General features: G+C 41.4%; 1 protein-coding gene across 1 annotated transcript in view; it reads right to left on the reverse strand.

The window, feature by feature from the left end:
• The window catches only part of FTSJ3 (FtsJ RNA 2'-O-methyltransferase 3), a 26,971-nt gene that overhangs the window by 3,468 nt on the left and 6,191 nt on the right, over window positions 1-17,312 (reverse strand). The window contains exons 4-19 of the mRNA XM_034415699.3: window positions 16,720-16,799; window positions 16,178-16,277; window positions 13,483-13,677; window positions 12,809-12,924; window positions 12,496-12,600; window positions 12,218-12,318; window positions 11,924-12,004; window positions 11,396-11,548; window positions 10,089-10,224; window positions 9,312-9,514; window positions 7,198-7,315; window positions 6,806-6,899; window positions 5,374-5,524; window positions 2,824-2,906; window positions 2,607-2,709; window positions 601-784 (exon numbers count right to left, since the gene is read on the reverse strand). Of these exons, the coding sequence (XP_034271590.2) occupies window positions 601-784; window positions 2,607-2,709; window positions 2,824-2,906; window positions 5,374-5,524; window positions 6,806-6,899; window positions 7,198-7,315; window positions 9,312-9,514; window positions 10,089-10,224; window positions 11,396-11,548; window positions 11,924-12,004; window positions 12,218-12,318; window positions 12,496-12,600; window positions 12,809-12,924; window positions 13,483-13,677; window positions 16,178-16,277; window positions 16,720-16,799 (2,003 nt within the window). The remainder of the gene's footprint in view (window positions 1-600; window positions 785-2,606; window positions 2,710-2,823; window positions 2,907-5,373; window positions 5,525-6,805; window positions 6,900-7,197; window positions 7,316-9,311; window positions 9,515-10,088; window positions 10,225-11,395; window positions 11,549-11,923; window positions 12,005-12,217; window positions 12,319-12,495; window positions 12,601-12,808; window positions 12,925-13,482; window positions 13,678-16,177; window positions 16,278-16,719; window positions 16,800-17,312) is intronic.

The following is a 17,312-nucleotide window of genomic DNA, read 5'->3' on the forward strand; positions in this document are numbered from 1 at the left end:
TAAGAACAAGCAGGAACTGAAGACAGTTGCAGTAGAAGCCTGGCAGAGCATCACCAGGGATGAAACCCAGCGTCTGGTGATGTCTATGCGTTCCAGACTTCAGGCTGTGATTGACTGCAAAGGATTTGCAACCAAGTATTAAGAAGGGAAAGTTTGATATATTATATATTTTGATATTATTATTCTGTCCCATTACCTTTGGTCCCTTAACAAGTGGGAGGCACATATGCAAACTGCTGTAAATCCTACACCGTTCAGCTGAGTTGGATGTACATACCCTCAAATTAAAGATGACAGTCTGCAGTTAAAGCACATTGTGTTTGTTTCATTCCAACTCCATTGTGGTGGTGTATAGAGCCAAAGATGTTAGAATTGTGTTGATGTCCCAATATTTCTGGACCTGACTGTATATAATGCCAAGCAGAAAAGTGATGGGATTGCTTCTGTAAATGTAGACATTATGATGAATGCAATGTGGTCAATAACTAAGGCTAAAATTCTAATTTAGTATTCTGTGAACCAGTCAACAGTCTGGTTGGTTATAAGTCAACCAGACTACATAAGGTCTGCTTGGTTATAAAGTAGCATGGCCTTGCTTACTCGTCGTTTTTTGCGGGCTTTAGCTTCTGCTACTTTCTTGATGGGCCGAGCATTAATTTCACGCCAACGCTGGCGGTACTCCTCCACAGACTGATGGTCCACAGGCAGTGGTTTGCGCCGGTGTTGGAGCTCTTCCTGCGCAAACCATTCAGGTAGTTCCCCTTCTTCCTCGTTGAAAGTATACCTGGGAACAGGAAAAGAATGATATAAGGGGACCAGTCACAGGAGCCCTCCCCAAACGTGAGGTAGCCAAAGCTTTTCTCTCAATTATAATAATAATTAAAAAAAATGGATATACATTTTACTTTTGTACAAATGAAGAAAGGAAATTGAGTTTAATTTTTGAATTTGGTAAAGATTCATGCTTGTTTTCTGACTGTGGCGAGAAAAAGGGCCACAGTGCAAATAGGCATGGATGTTACAGTAATGGAACCATATTTACTAAATTGACTGGCCAGATTTTCATTTGTCATGCTTTTTTTAATTTTAGAAAGGCTGATGTTTTCTGTGTGTGTGTGTGCATGCTGTAACTGTATTAATTCTATTTTAGGAAGTGCACTTATTTATGTGCATTTATGCCTCAACATGAAAAGCACATTCCTTCCTTTATTTTAACTTTATTTTAAAGGAGCCTTGGTGGCGCAGCAGACTAAAGTGCTGTTAAAGTAGCACTTAGCTGCCAGCTGCCTGCAATTACTGCAAGTTCAAAAATCTCACCAGGCTCAAGGTTGACTCAGCCTTCCATCCTTCCGAGGTAGGTAAAATGAGGATCCGGATTGTGGGGGCAATAAGCTGACTTTGTATAAAAAAGAACACCGCTTGGGGGGGCCAAAAAGTCCTACTAAGCAGGTATATACAAAAATATGAAGGCTATTGCTTAACACATTATAAGCCGCCCTGAGTCTCTGGAGAAGGGCGGCATATAAATCGAACCAATAAATAAATAAATAAACAAACTCTGACTGCATTGCAAAATTTATACGCTGAATTTCTGTACAAAATTCCCAAACATCTAAAAACATTTCTATTATGCCTCACACTAATAACTTTTATGAAAGCTGCAGTATCCAACACTTTAATCAGGGTGATATGCCATTTAATCCTCAACTTGGGTACTTGCAGGCCCAATTTATACAGGGCCATCTGATTCTTTGAATCCCTAATTTCTGCTGTTCCTTTTTATTTATTTATTTATTTATTTTATTAGTCATATTTCTATGCCGCCCACTCTCTGAGGACTCTGGGCGGCTTACGCCAAAGACAGTATACTAAATAGCATATTGCCCCCAACAATCTGGGTCCTCATTTTACCCACCTCAGAAGGATGGAAGGCTGAGTCAACCTTGAGCCGGTGAGATTTGATCCGCTGATCTGTTAAACTAGCAGTCAGCTGAAGTAGCTGCAGTACTGCACTCTAACCACTGCGCCACCTCGGCTTTTTATCATTTCCTGCTGCAGATTGGCTGGGATTGTACAATATGCTGGGCATAGCTAAAATTGGACAAGTGGTCAACCTATTGACCATCTTGGCAGCCTACTTATAGCAGCAATCAGTTTAAGCCATTTTATAAGGTTTGTTTGGGCACAGCATGTTATATAAATACAAGAATTGGATTTTGTTAACCCAAGTTTAGACTTTAGTGTGAAAACCCAACTGAATAATCTTCTCCATCAAATGGTGGAGAGAACTGAACTTGTCAAACATTCGTTTTGAACCACAGGAAAATGTTTCAAGGGTTTTCAGGTATACAGAAGGAATATTTGAAAATGTATTTCAGGGGTCAACACAAAGTCTTTCCTAGATTAAGGGAACATCATCAGTTTTCATTTTGCCCATTTCACTGTGCCTGAAACTCCCATAAATTGTTTGCTTTTTGCTACATAGGTCTAACTGGATAAAGCAAATTTTTTTTGAACTCGTCAATCATCCTCAGTCTATCATGTTCCTCTATTCAAGAGTCCTTTTTTCAGCTGTATTTGCTAATGCTCTTGTACTTTCAAATCACCTGTTGAAAGATTCATCAATCAAATCTCTCTTGGCCTTGCGGGAAGTGGCAATGACTGCTCCTAATGCCAGTCCTTCAGGGTTCAGAACCCGAGCTCGCTTCACTGGAGGGAGACAAAAGTTTCAGTCAATATTCTGGGCCAGCATCCCAGTTCTATTCTTGGAAAATCCTAAACGGATGAGATACAATTGTTCTCTACTTCTCTTTTTCTCCTTACCTGGATCTATAATGGGGACCACCTCAATACCACTTTGGTTGTCCCGGAGACGCTTTATTCCTGCCCGTGAAGCTGACAGCTCCCTGAAATACAGAAACACAGGATGGAAGTGAGGGACCATCTCCTCTGTAGTATCGCATTAGCTGAAATGAGGAAAGCTACTTCAGATATACTACCCACCCCTCAAATATTACTGTGTCATAAAAATTGAAATTTGGATTCCAAATACAGTCATATTTAGTGCTGGCCATACATAGATAAAAGCTATTTGTAATAATCCAAATCTGAAAATATGGATATTAAAAATTGAATTCATTATCATTCATGTAGCTAGTATTTTAAAAATGAATTGCTGGCAAGTTAATTTGATGCCAACATGAAAAATCCTATGATGACTGGTTTAAATTTCTAGTAAATTAATTTAGTGGTATATTGAAATGAGGCCATCAGGGAAAGCTAGGGCCAGATTTATGACAAATGCTAAAAGAAGCTTTAAGAGATTAATATCAACATTTCCTTATATAAATTCATTTGTCCCTAAAACCAAAGCAAATTGGGTAACTTTTTTCTCTCTTCAGATAGAGCATATTTTCATGTTTAGCTTATAAATGGCAAACCATTTGTTTAAAGAAACTAATTTAACTGAATAATAAAGTTGCAATATATTAGATACAATTGGGACATTCAATAAAACCAATGTCAGAATGCCATCAATGACAAATGCCATAACTTTCTTTAAAACTTGAGAAATATTTCATAATGCAGAAAAATCAAGTATCTATTTTATCAGCAAAACATCATAAATATAGTACATTTATTCTTTTTAGCCAAATTTAGTGCTCATCCTTGATTAAGCACAGAATGGATGGGTTCCTATGTTTGGAGGAAATGTTACCCAATGTCAAATTAGGTGCTGGTTTTTTCCTTCTAAAAATGAAGGAAGATTGGGGAGAAAGGAGATAAGATCAGGATTAGAACTGTATTGTGTGACAAGGGATGAATTTCCCCCATACTCCATGTTTGAGACAAGAAGACCTCCTGCTGCTTACATTCCTATTGTGACAGCTTTCTTGTGGATTGCATTTATGAGAAAATGAGTAGAGGTGGACAGAAGAAATGTTTAGGACTGCAGCACAGGAAGAAAAGGCATAGCTCCTTTCTGAGTTAAAGCAAACACGAGAAACCTCTACAACTGTGGGTATTATGCGCCATATTGGCTCAGAGATATGGCTGAACCCTGCCCATCCCTGTGCTCAAAATTCACAGAACACTGAAACATGTTGTTGAACAGAAATAATTTAGCATTCCTTATTTTTCAAAGGTTATTTATTCACTTTCAGACTAAGACAAACAAATCTACATAAAAAAACCCTCATGTTTCTTGTTTTATTTTGAAGAGAGATAAAAAGACCTCCCAAAATGCAGTACTAATCCTTCCCATCTCAAGGGCAACAGAAAGCTCAGGAAATGAACAGAACAAGCCTGGGGTTATATACTATATTGAGCAATGGTTTTAGCCATAATTTACTGAATTATCTACAGTATACCTGGAGGACTAAGCCATAAGCCTAATTAGTATACTAAACCAAAAAAACAATAACAATATATATAAATTATGGTTTGTTGCAGAGTTGGCCACATATTTAGACTGGATTTGGCATTTTAAATCTATCTATCAAATCCTTCCCAAGGACCTGGAATAGGCAGATGTTGCTGTGTGATGGCATTAGAGATATCATTACAGGTGTCAGACCTGGAAGCCATCTTTTACATTTGGGCTTTCAGGCCTGCCACATCTTCTTTGGTGGGGTAATGGGAGGGGGATTTGCATAGCGTGTAGATGATATGTAGTCAAAATAACATTCCTTTCTCAGAGAGTCAAGGACTCAGTGCCCTGGCACCTGGAGTCAGATGACTGGGAGGTGTCTTTAATTTGGACAGTAGATGACTGGATCATGTGATGGACATGAGGGTGCTGGGCAGGGACTTGAACTTTCACTTGGGTGGGGAAAACCTGGAAGCTTTCAGATTCGGGTTTTCCCAGATGTGCCAATAAAAAGTAATTTTGAGGAAATCCAAGCCTCAGAGTTTTCTTTTGTTGGGGGTGTTACTTGAAACCCTGACAACAGGATATAAGCTATGCCAAGTAGCTTATGCAAAAGGCATAATTGCCTTTTGCAACTGACTAATGATGAATTTGTCAATGCCAACGGCATTCAGGTAGTGCTCCAGTTGTTTTGGGAACGCACCCAAGGCACTATTACTATTGATATTACTTTTTCTTTATTTCTTATTATAGTTCATCACACAGTCAGCCAGATGTTTAGACTGGATTTGGCATTATTATTATTATTAACAACAACAACAACAAGAATAATAATAATAATAATAATAATAATAATAATAATAATAATAATAATAATAATTATGGGAAGCACTTAAGAGATGGATAAAATTGCCAAATCCAGGCTTACTATGTAATCAATCATCATAATAGTAAACATATCACCACGTAGTGCAACATATGCATCCAATCCATCATGACTTTACCTGTCTTCATCACTACTGTCGCTCTCCTCTCCCTCAGAGGACTCCCCTTCAGATGAATCTTTTGTTCCTTCAGGTTCAAGACTTTCCCTGTTCACAGATTCAGGCACAGTTTCATGTTGTAACAGCTTCTTTTGCCTCTTGTTCTTCGTGACTTAAAATTATTTAAAACATTTTAATTAGTGAAAAATCTTCCCTCCTTACTTTCCTCTCATTACCTCAGATTCCTTGGCACTTAGGTTTATGAAGGAGAGGAAAAAAGACACAGCATCAAAATTCTCAGACATCAGGCATGAAATGCTAATGATGTTTAAAGGAGAAGGTGGTAGTAGTGGAATAAAGAAAAAAACCCGATTATCTGAGCCACTATTTTTTGAATTAGAAAGTAACATACTTGGGCAAGGTCCTAACTACAGTCCCAAAAGCAATCCCTAAGATTGTACACTATTCTGGGAAAATAAAGATATACCTTTACATCTTTCCGCACTATGATGTTCTCCTAATTTGTCCTAAAATAAACATCCTGATTATAGAATTCTGTTTTTCATTACAGTTGGTGCCATAACTAAGAAAACCTGTAGACCTAAGATTTAGACTAAGCTTGGATTTTTCTGGTTGAGTTAGGATTTTAACATTTTGTGTGGTTTTGCTGGTTTGGTTTAACAGTGCCCTGCTTCTAGGATTATTTGGAATGAAAAACAGAGCAGGATTTGCAATAAACAAAACAAACTCTCTCATCATGCCCAAATAATATAGGACATGGTCTAATATGTGCAAGATCGAACATGATAGGAGGGCATCAGGCTGAAGAATAGCTTATCATATTCTGATTTCTCTGAAAGTAGCAATTTAAATAAATAGCCCTTGTGTTGTAAAATCAAGGCAAGATCCGTTGAGCGGCTAAATTGTTTCAGTTCTTTTTCTTTAAAAGTGCAGGCAGTGATCATCTTTCCAACATGTTTAAGTGACCTGGAATTTAACACCACACAAATTTAGTACTGCTATTACATTTAATGCTAATGATGTGCAAAGCATGTTAGGAAGCAATGCAGAGAGCCTCGAAGGCATGTGAAGCAATAACATCTGTAAAATTCCACATACAAAAACAAATGAAGAAGCAGTCTTAAATCCTTTTTCTCTTAACATTTAGCCACTGCAGGACATTCATTTTGCAGTTCAAATTTCCCAACCTAATTTCAATTTGACTTTGGGGATTACTTTGAATTGCAGCGAATTCATAAGCAATGAAATTACATAGTTATGTTTATTACCAGCGAAGATAGATATGGGACAAGTGGTTTTTAAAGATAGACCCAAAGGCTCGGGTTTCATTCAAGTTACTTCAAAGAAGTGCTGGATAGATTTCCACTGCACGCTGATGCCATATTTTCATTTATTATCCAACTTAGTCCCATGGAGTCAAATATTGTTTTACCTGGTGGGTGTTCTACCCGATTCTGGGATAGGACTTGTGCCTGCCTGATCTCTAGTGCTTCATCAGCATTATCATCAATTCCAGCAAAAGCCTCCTGAATGAAGGAAACACAAAATTAACTTAGATCATTTGTGGAAATGCTACTCAAAATGTCACTTTGTGAACCCTGATACTTCAGTAGTTTTTTAAAAAAGAATCTCAGGTAATGCCAAAAGAAAGGCATTTCAGACCACTGGGTGAAGGAAGTCCCACATGGGGGTACCATAGGGAATGGGAGGAAAATATTACTGTGGCAGTTTTTCCCAACTTGAGTGCTCTTTACTTATGTGACTTTCCACTTCCAAAATTCTTAGCAATGACCATGCATTACACTCTTGGGCAAAGTTACTCACTTTGCCAAACCATAAGTTCATCCGATGCTGCTCACGCTCTTCCTTATCCTCCAGTGGCACTAACAGAGGGTTTCCTGCTTCAGCATTGTCTTCCTCCATTTCATCTTCAGAGGCAATTCTGAAACAGATAAAACAATGCTGCAGGAAAGCATTGACACATTCCTACCTAATTAATCTGATAATGAAGGCATACTTAAACCATTGCCAGGAAAATTCATGAACTGCTCTTAATCATTGAAATCCCACCTTAATCACCCATTGAGGAATAACTGGATTGCTCTGTGCTTTTCTTATGCTCATCTAACCTGTGTGCAACAAGTTCCTGTTTCAATCCCCATTATCTCCAAGTAGAAATAGAGGAGTTTCATGCTTGGTATTTTGGAGATATACTGTAAATTAACCTCATTAACACTGAAAACATTTTCTTTACCTGATACTTTCTTCATCTAAAAATTCCACTATTACTACAGTGTTGGGGAGTTGGGGTGGGGGTAGAAAAAAGGAAAGTATAGATATACTAGGATTAGAATATGCTTTTTAAATAACACCATCACTATTAGTACTTTGCTACTACTGTGTTTTCCCAAATATAGAACATGTCCTGAAAATGAGGCCAAACCTAATTTTTGGGGTGGGCCTAAATATACACCCTCCCCTAAAAATAAGCTCCCCCCCTCACACACACATGCACACAGGTTCCTCACCCCCCCCCCCAAGGCAGCAACATCCCTGTGAACTCTGGCACCCCCCGCCCTTTCGGTTCCCGCGGTTCCGACCACAGACTTTGAATGCCTGCTCTTGCCCCCACGCTCAGGAGCCGCATCCGCATAGCCCGCGGCTTCCTTGGCAGGGCGGCCACTGGCGGCAGAGAGGCCTCGATGTGCGGCGGGCAGTCACAGAGGACTACAACAGCAGGCCTGGCACGTCCTGCAGCTGGGCATGGGTCTCGGCGGGAATGGCTGAGGTGCTGCAGGTGTTGCCGCTGCCTGCGGACGCCTGGTGGTCCCCTGAATCCAAGCTCAGCCACGGGCGAAGAGCGTTGGCTGTGTCTGCGCTGGCCGAGCTGTGTCTGTCAGGGCTGCCCTTGGCGCGGCCGCTGGGCGTCTGGAAAGAGTAAACTGGATCTGCGGAAAGAAGGGAGGGCGGACAAGGGTCCCGCGAGGCTCCCTTCCCCAGGAAGAGTCTGGCCTGATCACCATCCAGTCTGGTGACTCCCAAGGCAGAGGGGCTTCCCGGGCTCGTCAGCAGGTGCTCCAGTCAGTCAGCGCTCGAGTAGAAAGGACCGTGGGGTGACTGGAACGGAGAGGAGCAGGGGGGAAGGGGAGGCCTCCAGGAACCATCACCATAGAGTGAGATGCACACTCCCAGAGTGGCCACTGCCCTGGCTGAGGTTTGGAAGCTGCAGAAGCAGAGTTTTGGGGGAGAGAAAGAAAGACCCCGCAGGAGGAGAGGGACTTGATGGCGGTGCATGAAGGGACTCCTGGCTGAGTGTGCAGGCTGCCTGAGGCCTACTGCACCCCCGAAATAATAAGACCTCTGATAATACGGCCAAGCCCTTATTTCAGGGTTCAAAAGAAAATAAGACCCTGTCTTATTTTCAGGCAATCACGGTAGTAGTATTAATTAATTATGATAATGATAGAATAAAATAGAATACAACAGAATGGCCAAAGTGTGGTTAGAATATTTCTCTGGTACAGGAGCACATAGTGAACTTGCAAAACAGAGAAAATACTACTACTACTAAAAATGTGCAACCAGCGGAAGAGGAAAATAAGAGATGATAATTGTGAAAAGAGCTTGGAATGGTATGCAAAAGCAACAAAAAAATCAGTAACCAAATTCCCATGAAATAGCAGCATAATTAAGTCAAATGGACATCCCGGCAATTTTGAGGAAATGGGTTGAGAGTGTTCTTATGAATCATTATGTGTGCAAGCACATAGTGATCCACAATTGTTTCTCCAAATGCAGCTTTCTCTCTCCCCCTACCCAACTACAATTGACTTCCAATTCTTCCAAGTTAACATCATTTTCAGAAAAAGACCACTTGCATAAAGCCAACTTCCCCACAATCACCACAATAGAATCAATTCTCTGGCACCTTCACTTACTTTTCTGAGACACAGGCCTGCTTCAATTGCTTGGCCCGCTCCTCAACCTCTGCCATCTCCTCATCATCCAAGTCACTGGCCAAGGAGACATCATCATCAGAGCCTTCTTCTTCCGAGAGAGAGAAGTCATTGTCAGCATTGGTGGATGATGCCGCAAAAGCATCTGCAGCTGCCATGTCACCTTGAACCAACTCATGCAGTAGCTGGAAGCAAATAAGTGGAGTAGAGATGGCAAGTATGATCACACAGATTCATCCTTTAGATTAATTAATCTGTTAGACCTCCTGGTTGCTCTGATATGATTAATCATGGTATCTTCCTGGATCACCTGTGGAGTCTGGGAATTGGGGGCTATTTTACACTGCTTTCATCCTTCCTCCATGAGTGGTTCAGTTTGCTAATGGGGCAGGAAAAGTGTGTGTGTAAGAGAGGGGTGGGGAGAGAGTGCACTTATGCAAAAGTTGGCTATATTGTGTTCAAACAGCTAGAGCATCACTAACATATTCTTTGCATGCTGTCTTGTCATTTAATATAGATTACTCAATCATTCCCAATTCTTTGGTGCTTATTTTTTCACTGAATGGTGCCTATGTGTGTTTGATATATAAACCTCCAAACACTGATCAATGTTCAATTTCCAGCAATTTCATGATGCTTATTCTTTGTCTTTTAAGGGCTGTGGAGAATAACAAGCTGAGAAAGCTGGTTATGTATGCCTCAGAGTGATCCAGTGTCACTTCCTAACCAATTGGTAGGTTCTCAGATCTTCTCTATTACCTGGTTTTTGCCAACTGCCCTGAGAGAAAACATCCCGGTGTCTCCATCATCTGCAACAGAAACACCAGGAAGATCCATCTTCAATTCAACACGTTCTCGTTGGCGCCTGCGCTCACGTAGAATTTTACGTTTTTTCCTGGTGATGATGAAGAAAAAATTTAATAACTTGAAGTACTTCACATGAGTCCATTCTGCATTATAACCTGATCTGAGGATGAAGTGTGTCAAGAAACAAAAGATGGAGGAAAATAATATTACAAGAACCCCAAGGCTTGGAAATTGGTGCTCAGGGCAAAGCAGCAGGATTCTGGAGAAAAATGGATCAAAGATGGATCTCCATTCCACACTAAATCTGTGTAGAATTCTCATTATTATAAATGGTCACAGAATGCAAGGAAGTAGAAAAATATATGGGATGCATGTATATGTAAGTGCTCATGTAAAGTGGGGGGGGGGAAGGACTGACTTCTATTCAGTCCTATTCGCTCATCCCATTTTTTAAATTTTCCCAATTCTTTAAATCTTAAAAAATGTTACACTGTGAGAAAAGGGGATTGTAAACCTAACAGAGATCCCATCAACCTCATCTTGAATTCTACCACCCTTGCTCTAGATGATGATTAGATTTTATCCCAACTTTTTCATATATGATTCATCTTGATTTGAGTACAGTGTGAATCAGCATGCTATAAATTTGAATTAGGGAACTCCTACTCTAAGAAGTTTTTCACACATTCTAAAGCAGAATCTGTTTTACAGAACTTCTACTGTTCTCCAAAATGTCAACTCTTGAAAAAATGAGGTTTGAGAAGGGAAATGCTTCAAAACACATGCGCACACACCAGAATTTTGGGTGTTTTCACACGTCCATATTAAAGGTAAGGATTACAGGACACCCCGCCCAAAAGGACTTTTCAAGATTCTAGTCCTCAGACTACTGTGATGATGCCCACAATTTCCACCCCATAATACTTGCTTGAGATAGCTATACAAACATATTGACCCAGACTCAGATCTCCAATAAGGGGCTATAGGAGGCAAGTATTTTGAAGAGCTCACAAATCCCAACATTTCTCCAAACGGACTAGATTTGTAGTCCAAGATATGAAAAGACTCTTAAGTTGAGAAAACTGCTCTGAGTTCTGGGTCAAACTATAGTATTGAAACAAATTTAAATATGCAATTAACATATTTCCTGAGCTTCCTCTGATGTCTTTATACAATGCCTGATTCCTTATTATAGCCATTTATTAGTAGGCAGAGAAAGGGTAATTCCAAAATGGACTTGTTGCTTTCTCCAAGCTCACCGCTTTAGTTCGGCTATCTCCTCGGCTTTTTGCTGAGCAAGTTGTAATTCCAATTCTTCAGCCTCTTTTTCTTCTTCTCCCCTTTGAATTTCTGGAGTTGTCTGCTTAGGTTGCACTTCTTCCTCTCCTTCTTCTTCTTCACCAGAACTTAAACTAGAAAAGGCAAAAAAAGAGACATCTTTTGAACTGTAAGCCACCCAGAATCACATGGCTGAGATGGGGAGCTCCAAAAATTGAATTACATGAATAAAAATCTTTCATTAAAAAAATCTGAACATACTTTATTGAGTATTTAACTGAGATTTACTGTCAAAACCAGACAACTAACAAGCAGAAAACAAGTTGGGGGGGGGGGGAATCCAATAGAACCATGTCTTAGCAAATTGAATAAAATGGCTCTGTCTTCTATCTCTCCCTCGGCCATAAACTAGTGGAATAGCTGCAGTCAGGCAAGAAGGCCCACCAAACCAAGATAAACCTCTTGTTTTGTAGCTAGTAAACTTCTGGAATTGGGTCCAATTCACTTACTTGATATCTATTTTCTTAGCTTGTTCTTTCAGCTTCTTCACCAGAAACCGCCTCAGTTTTGTTCTCCAATTCAGCAGGGCCCTAAGCAAGGAGAAGAAGACAGTGAGAGTCTACACATATCATTCTTGTGAGAAACCTCACAAGCAGGAAGCTTAATTGGTTCCTAATGGATTGGGGATGACTGACATAAAGTTATTTAGATACTCAGGTGATTATAGTTAGGAGACTAGGATGGACCTTATTTCTCCTTAGCTTCCTACATCCCATTCTTATAGTAGAAATCAACTCCCGTACCGGAGTTCCTTACGTCCAAGAACACGGATGTCTTGACAACAATGACGCACTTCCTCACTGGTTGCACTGTGACGTTCCAACTCTTCATTATCAAAGACAATCTAGGCGATAAGGCAGAGAGGACAAAAAATAATGGCAAGGTCTCTCTCACTGGTACTTTGTCCTAACCAGAATTCTCTGATTTCTAGCACTATGACATCTTGATAATCTAACAATTTCCAAAGTCCAGCCCTCCCATCCCACACTAAAAGTTTCCACCTCTGCTGCACAATCCTTACCTCACTGGCCTTGGCTAAAAAGTCCACTGGGTTGGAAGCTTTTAGAAAATCTGTCAGGTTGCAGCGGTTATAAAGAACTGTGGCTCCATCTTCATATCCTTCAGCCTGTTTGAAAAACACAGCAAAATGGTTGTGTAAAATGTGTCTCAAGTAAAAGCCATCTCCTTCCACCTAATCCTCTACAGTCTAAACACCAAACCTTCCCACCTTTCAATCATTATATCTGCCCAATGAATGAATACTATTCTGAAGCTATCTACAGAAGCTTCCTCATAGCTATTGTTGGAGGAACAGCAATGCCTCCCATACTGACCTTTGGCTTCCTTTTGGTCACCAATTCAGTCACAGACTTGGCCTGCACCTCCACTTCTTTGAAAGCAAACTTGGGGTCAAAGAATTTATTGTCAATTTTATCTGGAGCCAAGTAACCTACAAAGAGATGAGAGTAAATAAAAAGAAAAAAATCATAACTAAGCAAGTCACTATCAATTAAAATGATCATTTTTTTTTCCTCATCCTGAGGCTCAAGATAATAATATGTCCTTGGCAGCTTCCCAATCAGGCACTGACCTGGCCAAAACCTACTTTGTTTTACAGAGATAACATCAAGTGCTTCCAAACCAAGCTTTGGAGAATTTGGGGAACAAATTAGCAGGACTATTTATAGGACAGTTCTATCATACTGGAATAATCAGAAATATGGATTTGTCCCATCCTTCTTCAGGATGCAGATTTTGGCCACACAGTGGCACAAGATCCTCTGTCCATCAACAACTTTTAGTATATCCAGCCCAGAGTTACTTTGCATAGTAGGCTAGGTGGCATATACATTTAATAAACAAACGGAAATATACCCTCCAGCACTACATGCAGATAACAAAGCAAACTCCAATGCTGTATTATGCTGGGTTTCCCAAATCAATCATATTCACTTACACGCACACCCAGTTGACAATTCATTCCCTTTCCCCCCATTCTAGCACTCACCCTGACAGATCACAAAGATCTCAGCTGACTCATTACGGGAGGCTTGTGGCTTGGTGGCTTGGACTTTATGGAACAGCTGCTGAAAGATCCAGAGAAGGGGCTGGTAATCCCGGGAACGGAAGACCTTGCTGATGAACCAGCCACCCTTAGACAAGAAGTCACAGGCCAGTTTCAGGGCTGACAGTGTAAGGTTTGCTGTCAGGAGAGGTGGAACAGAGAGGAGAGAAAAGGGACAAAGCTAAGGAAAAGTTAAGACTAACCTCTGAATTTGCAATTTACTCTAAACTGGCATCCATTGTACACTCATTCCAACTGCATCATCTTGAGATGGTCCTCAACCTATGACCACAATTGAGCCCAAAATTTATGTTGCTAAGTGAAAAATTTATTAAGTGAGTTTTGCCCCATTTTACAACTTTTCTTGCCACATTTGTTAAGCGAATCACTGCAGTTCTTAAATTAGTAACACAGTTGTTAAGTGAATCTTATTTCTCCAGAGCCAAGGTGGCGCAGTGGTTAGAGTGCAGTACTGCAGCTACTTCAGCTGACTGCTAGTTCAGCAGATCAGCGGATCAAATCTCACCGGCTCAAGGTTGACTCAGCCTTCCATCCTTCCGAGGTGGGTAAAATGAGGACCCGGATTGTTGGGGGCAATATGCTGTTTAGTATACTGTCTTTCGTGTAAGCTGCCTTGAGTCCTCGGAGAATGGGTGGCATAGAAATACGAATAATAAATAAATAAATTGACTTTGCTTGTCAGAAAGTGGTCTTCGGATTTGCGGCGCTCTGGTGCGTGCAAAGAGCAACTGGTTGGCATGCATGCGCATGCTGGAAACCCGAAGACCAGTTGGCCTGCACACGCATGCATGCGCGGTCCGGTTTCGGTGCCGAAAAGGTTCACCATCACTGGTATAGTCTTTTGTTTGAGCAAGGGGACTAGAACAGTGATGGTGAACCTTTTAGGGACCGAGTGCCCAAATTGCAACCCAAAACCCACTTATTAATTGCAAAGTGACAACACGGCAATTTAACCTGAATAATGAGGTTTTACTACCTAAAATAATGATAAACAACACAGAGTTCAGCTAATTGTTCTAAGAAAAACATGATAAATGCACTTTTATGCCCCTTCATTTTTTCCCCTGCTTTTTAAATATTACATTTAGCAATAAAAAAAAACTTTTGTAATATCATTTCTCTTTCCCTCCCCCTCTCTTCCCCCCATTTCTCTCTCCTTCTTTATCTCTCTCCCTCGGTTTTCTCTCTCTCTCTCCATCCATCCCTCCATCTATCTATCCGTGCCCTCCTGCCCAGCTTTATGTGTCGTGTGAATCCAACCACTTGGGCTGTGGAGGGGAAGTGGAAGCTGGCAAGCAAAGCCAAGCGTTAGAGATCCACACAAAATAAGATAACTGCAACCTGGATCCTGTTGGGGAGAACCCCCTCCCTTCCCTCTCCCTCTCTCCCCCTGCGGCAGGGCAGCCTGAGTGCAGCTCCCTTCTTGGAGGCAACCAGCAAGCAAACAAATGTGGTGCTCGGGCTGGGAGAAGGCGGCGTGGAGCCCCACCTCTGGCCAGTGAGAGCAGAGCAGGTAGGGCGGATACCTTCCCCTCTGCGGCGCTGGCCAGAAGGGATGCGTGAGTCAAATGTTTGGAGCTGCACTTGGCAGTTTGCAAGCGGGCTCAGCGGGGCCCTTAGTGGGGAGACCTTGGCCCATTTGGTTCACTTCTGCGTGGGAACGCAGAAGGCAGAGGAAATCTATGCCCATTCAGCCCTCAAAGATTCCTTTGGGGCAACATTATCTGCTTTTGAAACATTATGTTTAGCAACAGTAAAAAAGAAAAACTTTTGTAATATCATTTCTCTTCCCTCCCCCTTTCTCTTTCCTTTCTCCCTTCTGTTTCTCTCTCTCTCTTTCCCTCTCCCCCCACTTTCTCTTTCTCCCTATATTTCTCTCTCTTCCCCCATGGGGGAAGGTACCCCTGAATTGGTGCTGGATGATGAGAATGATATCTGAAGGCTGACGAGCCCAGGAGCAGCGCGCCCGCACTCAGCTGGCTGGCAGGGAGGCGGGGCATCCCAACACAGGCAACTCTGCAGGAAAAGAAACTGCTTTTTTTGCTGAGCTGACGCAGGGTCGCCTTGTGGCTCTGTGTCATAATGGGCTTCAGGAGGAGGACGGGATCCCATCTCCCCCACTATGAAGTGCACGAATGAAAAGGTTCACTCAATCAATTCCAACTTCGTGAGATCTTTTTCTTTCGCGAGAAGTTGGAATTGATCGAGTGAAACGTGATGGAGAAACGTGATTGGAACTGGGTTGGGATGAATGCACCCATGCCCAGAGAGAAGAGAGAAGGCTCTGTGTGCCACGTCTGGCACAAGTGCCATAGGTTCGCCATCGCCTAAGCAAACAGGCAAAAATCTTAAACCACAATGCCAAGTTTCAACAGTGTGATCTTTGATCAAAAGGGAACTAAACATAGGCTGGGTAGCATCGTACCAACATAAGCACTGGGCTACTAGGCATATTGTGTCTACATGTAACATAGCATTGCTCTTGCATCAAATTAGATGTACAAGATAGTTTTTTGTAAAATCCAAATTAAAGTTTACGTCATATTGATCAGTGTCTGCATTACAAAGTCCCAAAAGCTGTTTTCTTCTCTTTCTTTTCTAGAAGAGGCCCCCATACCTTGAGTAAAGGCATCATGTACCCAACTGGCACCAACGTTGGGAGCCCCATCATTCAACACAACATCCACTTTCCACGTCTTCAGCTCCTTGCGCAAGGCCTGGGGAAAATGACAGCTTAAATATCCTCATGAGAGTGATTAAATGCTGCAGCTGCCTGCTAAGATATTTCTGATACTATCAATAGTAAACCACTGCCATCCTGTGGCATGTGATGACAATGGAGAGACAAAGCAATCTTTTATCCTGTTTTTAAAATTAATACTATTTTTTTCCTGAGGTCTTAGACTAATTGTGCAATTTTTACAGCACTGATATTTTAACAACATAAAATCTATTAGGATTTGTTTTCTTGCTTGTTTGATGGATTACATGCCATCGAGTTCTTTTTGACTCCTAGCGACCACTCAGATGGCAATTTTTCTATTGCAATGCTTGTATGATGAAAAACCTGTGGATGAAGGTGCCAAGTGCAAGGGAAGCAGAAGCCAAAACTAGCAGCTGTCAAGGCAACAGCATCTGGGAATCATACAAAATAATTACCTGGCGACACTTCTCAGTAGTGATGTCTTCCTGCAGTGTTACCACATTAGGGATGGGCTTGATGGGGACCAGATCAACCCCTGAAGATGAGAAGAAGAGAAAATAAAGAAGCAAACAAGACAAAACAAAGCTACCAAAGCTGTCATTCCAGGCTTTTTTTTCCTGTTTTCTCAAATCCACTCTATTTTTTTTTTAAAGTCACATGTTCCTGTGATGTTTTAAATGTTATAAAGCACCTGGAGTTTTGTTTTGTTTTTTTAATCGGAAACCCCTACACACCAGCTAGGTATCAACTTACAACAGGGGTGAAATGTTACTAGTTCGCACCAGTTCGGGCGAACCGATAGTAAAAAAAAAAAAGCTACCGGTTCGTCCTAACCGGTATTTATGACTATCAGCTGTGCCGTGGGATTTATATTCGCTAGAAAGCAGAAAATCCTGCTGTCTAGTGAATCTAAATCACGTGGCACAATTGTTCCCTCCCCCGCGCCGTTCTACTTACCTTCAAACAGCTCCTTTTTCTGCGCAAAGCGTGTATTTGGTGCATATTGCACATGTGCGCACAGCATGCGTTTGGCATGCACTGTGCATGT

This window comes from Pantherophis guttatus, chromosome 4 (assembly GCF_059756535.1).
Source record: "Pantherophis guttatus breed Tessera chromosome 4, ASM5975653v1, whole genome shotgun sequence".
NCBI lineage: Eukaryota > Metazoa > Chordata > Lepidosauria > Squamata > Colubridae > Pantherophis > Pantherophis guttatus.